Source organism: Nyctereutes procyonoides, unplaced genomic scaffold, assembly GCF_905146905.1.
Source record: "Nyctereutes procyonoides isolate TBG_1078 unplaced genomic scaffold, NYPRO_anot_genome, whole genome shotgun sequence".
Taxonomy (NCBI): Eukaryota; Metazoa; Chordata; class Mammalia; order Carnivora; family Canidae; genus Nyctereutes; species Nyctereutes procyonoides.
Window position 1 is genome coordinate 3860669 of NW_026575139.1, and position 13144 is coordinate 3873812.

The 13144-nt window shown below is 42.3% G+C and overlaps 1 protein-coding gene across 3 annotated transcripts in view; it reads left to right on the forward strand.

The window, feature by feature from the left end:
• The window catches only part of WARS1 (tryptophanyl-tRNA synthetase 1), a 35184-nt gene that overhangs the window by 7535 nt on the left and 14505 nt on the right, over positions 1-13144 (forward strand). For all 3 annotated transcript variants that reach the window (XM_055303901.1, XM_055303902.1, XM_055303900.1), the window contains 3 exons: positions 3796-4009; positions 5057-5165; positions 12923-13042. In XM_055303901.1, coding sequence (XP_055159876.1) covers positions 3796-4009; positions 5057-5165; positions 12923-13042 — 443 coding nt within the window. The remainder of the gene's footprint in view (positions 1-3795; positions 4010-5056; positions 5166-12922; positions 13043-13144) is intronic.

Consider the following 13144-nt stretch of genomic DNA (forward strand, 5'->3'; position numbering starts at 1 on the left):
GAGAGAGAGAGGCAGAGACATAGGCAGAGGGAGAAGCAGGCTCCATGTACCGGGAGCCCGACGTGGGATTCGATCCCGGGTCTCCAGGATCGCGCCCTGGGCCAAAGGCAGGCGCCAAACCGCTGCGCCACCCAGGGATCCCCCTCCATTCTGTTTTCTTGTTCTTCTTTCATGTATACTTCCTCAACCTCTTGTGTTGCCTTTTTTTTTTTTTAAGTAGCCTCTTCGCCCATCATGGGGCTCGAACTCCTAATCCTGAGATCAAGAGTTGAATGCTCTACCGACTGAGCCAACCAGGCTCCCCTTCCTCAACTTCTAATCTTCCAGTTTTTCATTTATCCCATCATTTTTAACTTCCGTGAGCTCAGTTACTTTCTCAACGACGTCCCTTCCCTCATTGCACCCCATTCTTGTTTCCTAGGTATGATAAGTATCCTTTATCTTTGAGATCTTGATGATGGTTTTCCTGGCATTCTCTGTGGGACAGAAGAGCTGGGCTGTATGGCCATCCCTAACACTACCTGCTCCTGGTGTCTTCCCCCTGCTGTGTAGAGCACCCCTGGTCTAGACACTTGTAACTGGACCTCCTTGATACAGGACTTCTGTCTGGAGAGGTGGGCAGGTATAGAGAACCAAGCAGCTGCTTCTTAGACAGATTTTGCACCTGTGCTCCTATTTCATAGCCCACATTCACCCTAACTTCAGAATGCCCCAGCCCTAGGACTCTGCAGCATCGTAATCCCAGTGTTTCCACAACGTCCTCATGTTTGTTCTGCTCAGTCCGTGGCCAGTCATCCAGCAGCTCTACAGCTTCCAAAATCTTGTTGGTGGCATCCTCTTCTCATTGCCTTTGTCCTCATGGGGTTGTACCTTTCTGGAAGGTCTTCCTGCTGTCGCTGCAGGATGTTTCAGAAGTGTAATCTGTGCCATCTGCATCTTTAATCCATGTGAGCAATGCCTTTCATTCTGCGATGCCTCCACCCTTAGGTTACTCAGCTTCTTCATCTCCATGACTTCCTTGTCCATCATTTGCAACCCCTGTTGTCTCCTTTTCAGAGTCCTGGGTCCTCCCCAGTTGGTGTCAGCCATGTCCCATCCATCTTGGCCTCCCACTCATTCTTCCACCTGAAGGAAACTTGACTCTTTGGACCCCAAGGAAGTCATTACACATTAAAAGAAATAAATAGTACTGAAAGAAAGCGATGTCCAAAAAAGGAATTCATTATTCACGGGAAGAGGTTTACACACCAGATAGGACTCAGTGGATGAGACTAAGATGTTTTTAAAACTAAAATAAAGGATCCAAATGTTAATCATTTGCTCTTTGAATCCATTCTTGAAAACTTGACAGTGGTATCTGTGTCGATGTCATGTTGAACTCAAACAACATTTAATAAGTGTTCTTAGTTACCAATTCTTAGTGATCTTCAATTATGTTCATTATTAAATAAGCAATACTTAACACAGTTTAGAATTACTCTTCCAAGTGTGTTCTTTGACCTATGCAATCAGCTGACCTTCAACAAGAGAGATTAGAGGCTGCACAATGGAGTCATGAGCTAAGTGATGAAAATTCAGAAATAAATGTATTTTACCCAAGAATGTGTTATAATAGAAGCACCTGGTATTTTAGAAATTCACTTTATGCAAAATACTCAAGCCACTCAAGGAGTACCAATATTGTGAGGACACCGTGGTCTCTTTCTCCAGCTGTCTCTGCATGTGTCTCGGCCATAGTACTTACTGTTCTTTTCTGTTCTGTGTACTAAGGGAATAAGACCCCCTGCTTTCAGGAACAACTCACTAAAAAGCAGGGTGTCTCCTGGGGGGATAGGTAAGAATCTAGGGGCTCTGAGGGAAGACAGTGGCTGAGGGCATGAGCAGTTTGGGCAGGACTCAAGAAATGACACAGTATCACAGAGGTTAAGATAGCACAGTCTTGTTTCTTGTGCTTTTAGTTTAAGTAAACTTTTTTTTAATTGAAATACACCATTTATTGGGAAAACTATGAGCTCATAATCTGACAGCTTACTGAGTTTTCACAAAATGACCACACCTATGTAACCAGCATCCAAATCAGGAAACAGGATAGTAGCACCCGGAAGCCATCCCTGGGCCCCTTTAGTCACTGCCTCTACCCTCTGCTATAGGCCTCCTCCATGAACAGTTCTCTTTGTGTTGGAACTTCATATATAATCAGCTTGTACAGAGCCTTTTTTTTTTTCCCCTCTCCCAGAACATCAGCTTTTATTTTATTTATTTATTTATTTTTTTAACATCAGCTTTTAAATCCTGTTTCGGTGTCCTGGTCCATGTTAGATCGAGAACAGGAAAATAGACCAGGCAAGCTTGCCTGTCCATTTAAATCGCATTCCGACTACAAACAGTTCTCAAGCAGGGACACGGGTTAAATGTTTGACTTTCAAAGAGCCTCCTAGTTGCAAGCAGAGTTAGAACACATAGAGTACGAAATGTCAACAGAACCAGTGATAAAAGGGTATTGACTAAAGTGTACTTCAAAGCAAGGTAATTCTTCCCATGGATAACTCAATAAATCATGCTTGCTAAACATTTATTTTGTTACACTGAGGCAAGGTACTGCAAAAATGAGATGAGTAACTTACCTACTTTTCCAACCTGGGCAAATATCCTCTCTCTTAAATGAAGTATATCGATGGATTTACTGAGCCCAAAATTCTAATTCATTGTAATAACGAAATCCAGATCATTTCAGAATGTGAAACATAAATCCGTGTCTGCAGACCTGCCGCACAGTAAGAGTTCTTTGTGGCTCAGGTGCTGTACCTGAGGCAGCATCACCCTCCAAATGGAGGGTGGTGTTGTCCTGCCTCTCTGCTTAGGAAGCCCGCTTTATATAACACGTGTACATTCTAAATGGGAATGTTTGTACTTCCTTTGGCAAGCAAATTGGCCTGTGTATATTCTTTGTTTGTGATCTAATCCAGCAAGGCCAATTACAGGAGCAAAGCTTTGGGGCATAGCATGACTAATCTGCCTAATTAATTAGGCCTGCTCTTCCAGAGGCCAGCCTTCATGGGTGGCTCGTGTGGGCTTCTGGAGCAGGAGGTCTCTACCAGATTTCCAGAGTACTTAAGGATATATTTTTACATTTGTCTTTCTTATGCTTATTTTTAAACATTCAGTATGCAAATACTTTGGACAGCTTGATAAGACTCCAAAATACCATAATATGACCATTTCTCACTGCATCCCTCCTTAATTTAGGAGTTGAAAGCCTGTTTTTGTTGCTTTTATCTGTTTCCCTGATGTCTAGAATTGTGTTACTGTCCTCAGTAGCATTGTTTAAGCTTCAACAAATACTTATTTCAAGTGTGCGGAATGTAAAAACAAGGTCCGATGTAGAGAATTCTGTATACTCAGTGCAGGGAGCATGTCACACACATTTCTTGGCCTCAGTGGCATTGAAGCAACCTTTAGCATATTCGCTGTGTCATAAATAACTGTGTGTCGTAACCATTTGTACCATAGTGTCTCATAGTACTCCATACCATTAGAACAGCACGAAAATAAGACATTTGGGCCACGACTTGCTGTGTGTTTGTGGGCAAGCTCCTTCACCTCTCTGAGTGTCAGAGGCTTCAACTGGAAGAGCACCGTGACTGTGGTGCCTGCCTCCGAAGGGTGTCGTGAGGCTAAGGAGATAACGTGTGTGGGGGCACTTAGCACAGTGCATGCCACGTAAGAGCAGTCGTGTTCAGCAAAATGTTAGCTATGGTGGTATTTTTAGCCTTCATCCTCATTTCCTTTGTCCAGGATGAAATCGATTCTGCAGTGAAGTTGTTGTTATCACTGAAAATGAGCTACAAAGCCACCGTGGGGGAGGAGTATAAGGCCGACTGCCCTCCAGCGAGACCAGCACCTGAGAACAGTGGTGGCCTGAATGCCGCAGAAGCTGAGGAGGACTTTGTGGATCCGTGGACAGTACAGACAAGCAGTGCTAAGGGCATTGACTATGACAAGCTCATTGGTATGTCTTGAGAGAAACCCCAGCTTCTATAAGTGATTCCCTGGAATTGATCCTATCAGTGTTTGTTTGTTTTTTTTAATTTTGAATTATAAAGCCAATCAAGCTTCAATGCCAAGAAAAAAATAGATCCTAAAATCTTCTTGTCATGCATTACATCCCAAAAGATTGTTTTTTTTTGTTTTTTGTTTTTTTTTTTATTTTTTTCCAAAAGATTGTTTTTAACAGATAATAATATAAAACTTACTTCACAATAACGATCTGTAATAGATAGCTTAGCATAAGCTTTTTCCCTTTCTTTGAGTGATTCAGAACTTAAAGAAAGGTCTGTTGGAATAGTATGTTTGAGTCCTTTAAAGCACCTCTCTACTTAATGGTTAAAGTCAGGAATGGATTACCTAAATCTCTTTTCCAGTGATACTGATTGTGGAGCTGAAAAGCTGGACATCAGCTTAAGAAGAGTAACTCCTCACAGAGCAGGTGGCCACTGGCAAGCCCTTCCTCACAGGGCTTACTGCTCAGGGAAGTCCTTACTCTGAGATCACTGGTAACCACTACAGGAGAGGCGTTACTAAAATGTTTTTATCAAAGTCAAAAGCCATTTTTCATAATTTAAGTCATAGACCATCAGCGAGGGAAAATTTGTTTGAATTGAGTTAATTTAATGCAGCAAATTAAATATTAAAATTACAGTGGTCAATGTCCATACATTATACCATAATAAGCATCTGAAAGAAGGGAGATATGAAGAGTTGCTAGGCAGACTGAATTCTGGATATGCTTCCCATCAAAATCCAATCCCAAACAAAACAAAGTGATTTATTCTGTAATTTGTTTCCTGTTTTGCTGATTGTGACTTCAGCTGTCCTTGTTAACATGAAAGACATTTGACTCTGGGTTGAGAGAAGGGCCTGGGAGCAAAAGGCCTAAAAAGGTCTGGGTTCATTTAGATTGCACACAATACACTAGTTTTTCCCCTTCAGTATTACCCGGTTGCCAAACCTCACACCACCTAAGATAGTTCTGTCTCGTTCCAATTCTGTTTTCCAGTTCGGTTTGGAAGCAGTAAAATCGACAAGGAGCTGGTAAACCGAATAGAGAGAGCCACGGGGCAGAAACCACACCGCTTCCTGCGCAGAGGCATCTTCTTCTCACACAGGTAAGGGGCTTCCCCTCGTCCTCTCCTTTGAATCCCAGACAAGCTGCCTGCTCTTGGGGACAGTGATAGCCAACTGTCTGAAGACTGGGGGTCCATCTTCTGTCCATAACCGGCTGTGGGGTCATGGCCTGTCCCTTCATCCTCAGGCCCTTTATTCATTTACAAAATGTTTACAAAGTGGAGGCCACATACACAGCAGATGAGATGTATGCCAGGTTATGCCCTATAAATCATAAAATGTCATAAAGACAAAAGAGGTTTCTACGTCAAGTTGAACGTTTCCCAAACAATAAGCATTGGGCTTCCTGAAATTTTGTGCCCTCTTCCTGCTATTGTCCTGGCCTACTCATAAATCCTATCATCAAAAGAGAAACTAACAGAGTGTACCTGGAAGAGACTAACCCTACCCTAGACTATAAATTCCATGTAGATAATAATCAGAAAATGGGCAGGTTCCAAGTTTTCTTACCTCACCCATCCCACAGGTTAGCCCATTTTATGGGACATGGTAGGGTTGTTCTGTTCTGCTTGCTCCTCACAGTTACAGGAGAGCACGCACAGGACCGAGCTCAGCAGTCTGCCAGAACTCAAGTTCTGCGTGCCGAAAACTCCGGACCCTGCTCTGCCTTCGTTCTGGACAGAGCATAATCAAACCTTTTTACCTTCATTTAATTCACGTTTTTTTTGGGTTTTTTTGTTTTTTTTTTTTTAATTCACGTTTTTAAAGTATACAGTTCAAGTTTTTAAAATGGTCTTTAGTGTATTCGTAAGGTTGTGCACCCATCACCACCACTAATTCCAGAACATTCTCACTACCCCAGTAAGAAACCCCGTCCCCTTGGGATCCCTGGGTGGCACAGCGGTTTGGCGCCTGCCTTTGGCTCGGGGCGCGATCCTGGAGACCCGGGATCGAATCCCACATCGGGCTCCCGGTGCATGGAGCCTGCTTCTCCCTCTGCCTGTGTCTCTGCCTCTCTCTCTCTCTCTCTCTCTGTGACTATCATAAGTAAATAAAAAAAAATTAAAAAAAAAAAAAAAGAAAGAAACCCCGTCCCCATGAGCAGTCACTCCCCCACCCACACCACTGGCAGTCATGTGTTCAAGTTCCCCAGTGTGGTGGCCTGTATTCATACGTCCTTCCCTTTCATACCTGAATAGTGTTCTCCTGAATAGATAGACCCCATTTTTTGTTTATCCATTTACCTGTTGCTGGGCATTTGAGTTATTTTCACTTCTGGGCTCTCAGTGATGCTGCTCTGAACATTTGTGTACAAGTTTCTGTGTGGACAAGTGTCTTCAGTTCCCTTGGTGGGAACACAATTGCTGCATCTAGTAGCTCCAGAATTTTCTGAGGAACTACCGAACTGCTCTCCACAGTGACTGTCATTTTGCATTCCCACCAGCAATGTACAGAAAAGAGTCCTAGTTCTTTTTTTTTTTTTTAAGATTTTATTTATTCATGAGAGACAGAGATGCAGAGACACAGGCAGAGGGAGAAGCAGGCTCCTCATAGGGAGCCTGACATGGACTCGATCCCAGGTCTCCAGGATCATGCCCTGGGCTAAAGGCAGAGCCACCCAGGCTGCCCATGGATCCCAGTTCATATCCTCATCAATACTTACTATTTCCTACTTGGTATATATTTTTTATAACCATTCTAATAGGTATGAAGTGGTTTTTCATTGTGTTTTGACTCATGATGTTGAACATCTCTTCATGTGCTCATTGGCAGTTTTTATATATCTTCTCCCCCTCCACACACACACCTTTTTTTTTTTTTTTTTAAAGATTTATTTATGGGACGCCTCGTAGCTCAGCGGTTGAGTGTCTGCCTTAGGCTCAGGGTGTGATCCCGGGTTGGGGATCAAGTCCCACGTCGGGCTCCCTGTGAGGAGCCTGCTTCTCTGTCTTTCTATGTCTCTGTCTCTCTCTGTCTTGCTCATGACTAAATAAATAAATCTTTTTTAAAATTAAGGATTTACTTATTATTTCAGAGAGAGAATGAAAGAAGGGGAGCAACCATGAGGGAGGGGCAGAGGTAATAGGAGAGGGGGAGAGAATCTCAAGCAGACTCCCCACTGAGCACAGAGCTAGAGCTGGATGCAGCAGGGCTTAATCCCAGGACCAAGAGGTCATGACCTGAACTGAAACCAAGAATTGGAAGCCTAATCAACTGAGCCACTCAAGGGCCTTCCTGCCTATTTTTTATATATTCTTCAGTGGAGAATATCTATCCTGATCCTTTCCCTACTCTTTAATTATTTGGTTTTTTTATTATTGAATCATAATAGTTTTTTGTGTGTTCTGGATTCTAGTTTCTTACCAAATGTATGATTTACAAATACTTATTCCCATTGTATAGATTGTCTTTTCACTTTATTGATAATGTCCTTTGAAACAAAACTTTTTGATTTTTATGAAATCTAGTTTATGTTTCCTTGGTTGCTTAGATAGTCTCATATCTAAGAAACTATTGCCTAATCCAAGATCATGAAGATGTGCACCTATATTTTCTTCCAAGAGTTTTATGATTTTGGCTCTTACATTTAGGTCTCTGATCCATTTCAAGTTAATTTTTTTTTTAATTTTATATATTCGTGAGAGACACACAGAGAGAGAGAGAGAGGCAGAAACACAGGCAGAGGAGGAAGCAGGCTCCATGCAGGGAGCCCAACATGGGACTCGAACCCCGGTCTCCAGGATCACACCCTGGGCTGAAGGCGGCGCTAAACTGCTGAGCCACCAGGGCTGCCCAATAAAGTTAATTTTTATATATGGTGTGAAGTAGGGTCCAACTTCATGTTTTTGCATGTGGATATCTAGTTGTCCCAACACCATATTCTGAAGACTGTTTTTTCCCTAATTGAATTTTCTTGGCACTCTTGTTGAAAATCAGTTGACCTTATATTTAAGGGTCTGTTAAATTTAATACATAGTCTTGATTACTATGGTTTTGTTCTAAGTTTTGACATTGCAAAGTGTGAGTTCTTCAGCTTTATTCTTCTCAAGATTATTTTGCCTCTTCTAGGTGCCTTGCATTCCTGAGTTAATTTTAGAATCAATTGCTAATTTCTGCAAAGAAAAAGACAGCTGGGATTTTGATACAGATTGCACTGAATTTGTAGATCAGTTTAGGGAGTATTGTATCTTAAAATGTTAAATCTTCCAATCCATGCACATAGAATGTATTTCCACTCAGGGCTTTAGTTTCTTTCTGGTGGTGTTTTATAGTATTCAGTTCCAAGTCTTACACTACTTTTGTTAGATTTATTCCTACAGTTTTATTCTTTTTGATGTTTTACAAATAGCATTTTCTTAACTTCATTTTCAGATTGTTCATTGTTACTTCTGAAAGAAAAACACACTCTTCTGTGTCTCCTCAATTTTCAGCACTTTACTACAACACCATTTCATGGGGCAGCCCAGGTGGCTCAGTGGTTTAGTGCCACCTTCAGCCCAGGGCGTGATCCTGGGGTCCCGGGATCGAGTCCCACATCGGGTTCCCTGCATGGAGCCTGCTTCTCCCTCTGCCTGTATCTCTCTCTCTCTGTGTGTGTGTCTCTCATGAATAATAAATAAAATCTTAAAAAAAAAAATTTTCACTTCTGACACCAGATGTGTGGCTTTCCACACATCAGGCAATTCTGCAACACCAGCTAGGTATTCTACAATTTAACTCGGTCCTGATACTGTCCATTTGGTCCTGACACTGTCCACTTGGATCATTGGGTCCCACAGGTTAAAGGCTTGGTCCTAAAAGACAGCCCCCCCTCAGCCTACTTCAGATGCTAGTCACAAGTCCAGGTTGTCATCTGTAGACATCTTATAGACCAACCAGCTATAAATCAGAGGTTCCCATAACCACCTCCTGGGGTTCAATTAATTTGCTAGAGCAGCTCACATGACTTAGGAAAACGGTTTACTTCCAAGATCACTGGTTTATTATAAAAGGATATAACTTAGGAATAGGCAAATGGAAGACATGCAGAGGACAAGTTATGTAGGAAGGGGTGGGGATTCCATGCCCTCTCTGGGTGTACCACCCTACCCACACCCACACATGTTCACCAACCCAGAAGCTCCCCAAACCACATCCTTTGGTGTTCTATGGGGGCTTTATTACATGGGTATGACTGATGATATCATCGGCCATTAGTGATTAAGGTCAATCTCCAACCCCTTTTAGGAGAAAGGGGTCAGAAAAGTACCAACCTTCTGATTTGGATTGGTTCCCCTGGCAACCAGTCCCCATCCTTAGGTTACCTAGGGACTTTCTAAAAGTCACCTATTAATATAAACTTAGATGTGGTTGAAAAGGGCTTTGTTATGTGAATGTCACATTTATCCCTCTTATCACTTAGGAAATTCCATGGATTTTAGGAACTCTGTGACAAAGAGCAAATATATTTCTCATTATAAATCACAATTATCTCACTACTCTATAGAAATACAACTGACTTTGTCTGTTGATCTTATATCCTGCAGCTTTCCTTATTTCATTTATTGGCCTAGTAGGTTTTGTCTTTTTTTGAGGATTCTATAGGATTTTCTGTAGAATCCTACATTCTATAGGATTTTGAGAATTCTGTAGGACATTATTCTATATGTAGAATTATGTCACCTAAGAATGAAGCTAATTTTACTCTTTCCTTCCAATTTGGATATCTTTCTTCTTGTCTGATTGCTCTGGCTGGAACTTTTAGTACAGTGTCAAATAAGAGTGGTGAGAGTGGGCATCCTTTTACTCTTCCACCATTAGCTATGGATTTTCCATAAATGCCTTTGATTATGTTAAGGAAGTTTCCTTCTCTTGGTTCATTGAGTATTTTTATCATGGTAGGTATTAGCTTTTGTCAAACTCTTTATCTGCATCTGTTGAGATGATCATGTGGTTTTGTCTTCTGTTAATATAGTGTATCACATTTCATGCATTTTTGTACGTTGAACCAACTTTGCATGCCTAGGATAAATCCCACTTGATCATGATATATCATCCTTTTTATGTTGCTGGATTTGGTCAGAGAGTTGCTGAGGATGTTTGTGTCTATACTCATAAGAATCTGTAGTTTTCTCTTGGTACCTTTGCTTAGGGTATCAGGATAATCCTGGCCTCAGAATGGGTTTGCAGATATTCCCTCTTCAATTTTTTTAGAAGGATTTGTGAAGGATTGTTAGTTGTTTTTTTTTGTTTTTTTTTGTTTTTTTAAGATTTATCCAATTCATGGGCCACCTGGGTGGCCCAGCGGTTTAGTGCCTCCCTTCAGCCCAGGCCGTGACCCTGGAGACCCGGGATCAAGTCCCACGTCGGGCTCCCTGCATGGAGCCTGCTTCTCCCTCTGCCTGTGTCTCTGCCTCTCTCTCTGTGTGTGTATCTCATGAATAAATGAATAAAATATATTTTTAAAAAAATATTCATCCATTCATTTTAGTGATAGAACATGGGGTGGGGGGAGTGAGAGGGACAAGCAGACTCCCTGCTGAGCCTGACATGGTGCCTAACCCCAGGACCCGAGATCATGACCTGAGCCAAAATCAAGTCTGATGCTTAACCTACTGTACCACACAGGTGCCCCTATTAATGTTTTGTTTTGGTTTTTTTTTTTTTTGATAGACTTCATCATGAAGCCGTCTGGTTCCAGTATTTGTGGATCATTTTTTAATTACTAATTCAATTTCTTTGTTTGTTACAGATCCGTTCAGATTTTCTGTTTCTTCTTGAGTTAGTTTGGTAGGTGTTTCTCTCCAGGAATTGGTCTTTTTCATCAGGATTGTGTAGTATGTGGGCATACAATTGTCCTTAGTATTCCTTTCTCATCTTTTTTATTCCTATAAAGTCAGTAATGTTCCTTTTTTCATTCCTGACTTCAGTAGTCTACTTTTTTATCCCCCCTTGGTCACTTTAGCTCAAGGCTTACCAATTTCGTTGATCTTAAATCAGAACTTTTTATCTTAGCATTTTGCAGCTCTCACTGCCCATGGAACTTACTTTACTTCATTGTAGTGACCTTTAGTCTCTTGACTTAGGTCGTCATAGGACTCAGATTTGAGAATGCCCCTCTGTCTGATTTTATCATCTGTAAGGTAGGTCATTAGGGGAGAAAGAGCATGGGGTGTCAAGCTGCAAACTGTGGGCTTTGTGCTCCTTCACCTGCAGGAAACCATCCTCACAAAGCGGAGCTTGGTCAGCAAGCCTCAGTGCATTCCCTGCACTCCCTGGAGTGCCTTGCCCCCAGGCACTGATGAGGGGCTCTCAAGGACTGCAGGAACAGCCCATGGGACAGCCACATTGTGTTCTCTCTTGTAAGCCCATAACAGCCAGAGAAGGACTCTTTTCTTCCAGAATTATTTTTTTTTATTCTTTCCTTATTTCAAAAACAGTGTATGAATCGTTCCTTGGAGGTTTAAAAAAAAAAAAAGCCCTAAACACAAAAAAACAGTTCCCATAATCCTGTGAGCCCAGAGAGGAACACTGTTAATCGTCGGTGTGGGGTATGAGGAGGAGTCACTTGTTAGAATACTCTTGTATGGAGTCTCCTACCCAGACCTCTGGAAAAGGTCCTCTTTTATTTTGGGACATTTTATCCAGAAACAAAAAACAGTTACACCCTAGAGTAGTGCTTTCACACTATGGTGAACATTGCAATCACTGAGGGAGCTTCTTAAAAATAGATTCCCAGATATCACCAAGATTCTGCACTGACGCAGAATCTCTGAAGGTGGGACCCAGGTAGAGGTGATATGACCAGGTGATTCTGATGCACAGCCAGGAAGGAGGACCCTTCGTATACATTATCTGTGAACCCCAGTTCTGGGGGAGGGCAGATGAGTCCAGAATGACTCCCAGGTGAGGACACTTGGTCCCAGCCTGGCTGAGGAAGCCCAAATCAGATCTCTAGCTGAGGACTTCCCTCCACACTTCCAGGAGGTCTTCCTCACTCCCATCCCTGAGTTAGGAGTGTGTGGAACTGTGCAGTCTTCCCCATTCAGGGTCTCCAGAGACTCAAGACTGAGGGTTCTAAGAATTGTGTAGTGTAGGCTTGGTGTCATTCCCAGGAACAGGTGTAAAGCAGATGGTATGTGAACACCAGTATTTGAAGTTTCCAAAGGGGTTCCATCAACTGCCTAACTATACCTCTCTTTTATCCCAGGCCTACGTGTCTTATACTTTTAAAACAATCACAAGAGGGATCCCTGGGTGGCGCAGCGGTTTGGCGCCTGCCTTTGGCCCAGGGCGCGATCCTGGAGACCCGGGATCGAATCCCACGTCGGGCTCCCGGTGCATGGAGCCTGCTTCTCCCTCTGGCTGTGTCTCTGCCTCTCTCTCTCTCTGTGTGTGTGACTATCATAAATAAATAAAAATGTAAAAAAAAAATTTTAAAACAATCACAAGAGAGGGGCACGTGGGTGGCTCAGTCGATCAAGCATCTGCCTTTAGCTCAAGTCATGATCCCAGGGTCCTGGGATCAGGAGCCAGGTCAGGCTCCCTGCTCAGCAGGGCATCTGCTTCTTCCTCTCCCTCTGCCCTGCCCCTGCTCATGCTTTCTCTCTCTCTCAAATAAGTAAAATCTTCAAAAAAAAAAAAAAAATCCTAGGAGAAAGAAAACCATGTCAGAAGTTTCCTGTCATTTTTCTAATATGGGCACCAAGAATAACAAACTCTAATCATTGTGTTTTCTCTGTCTCTTGCAAGTGAGCGTTAGCACTTTAGTGTTTCTCTCAGAAAATCACACCATTTCCTCTTCTCTTTTTTACTTTAGAGATATGAACCAAATTCTTGATGCCTATGAAAATAAGAAGCCATTTTATCTGTACACGGGCAGGGGCCCCTCTTCCGAAGCAATGCATGTAGGTCACCTCATCCCGTTTATTTTTACAAAGTAAGTACTGCATCAAATGCCTTTTATCACTTTTATTAGTGAATCAGGAATGTTAACTTATAAACCATATCTAGAGTGACAGGACACCCCAGTTTATTAAAC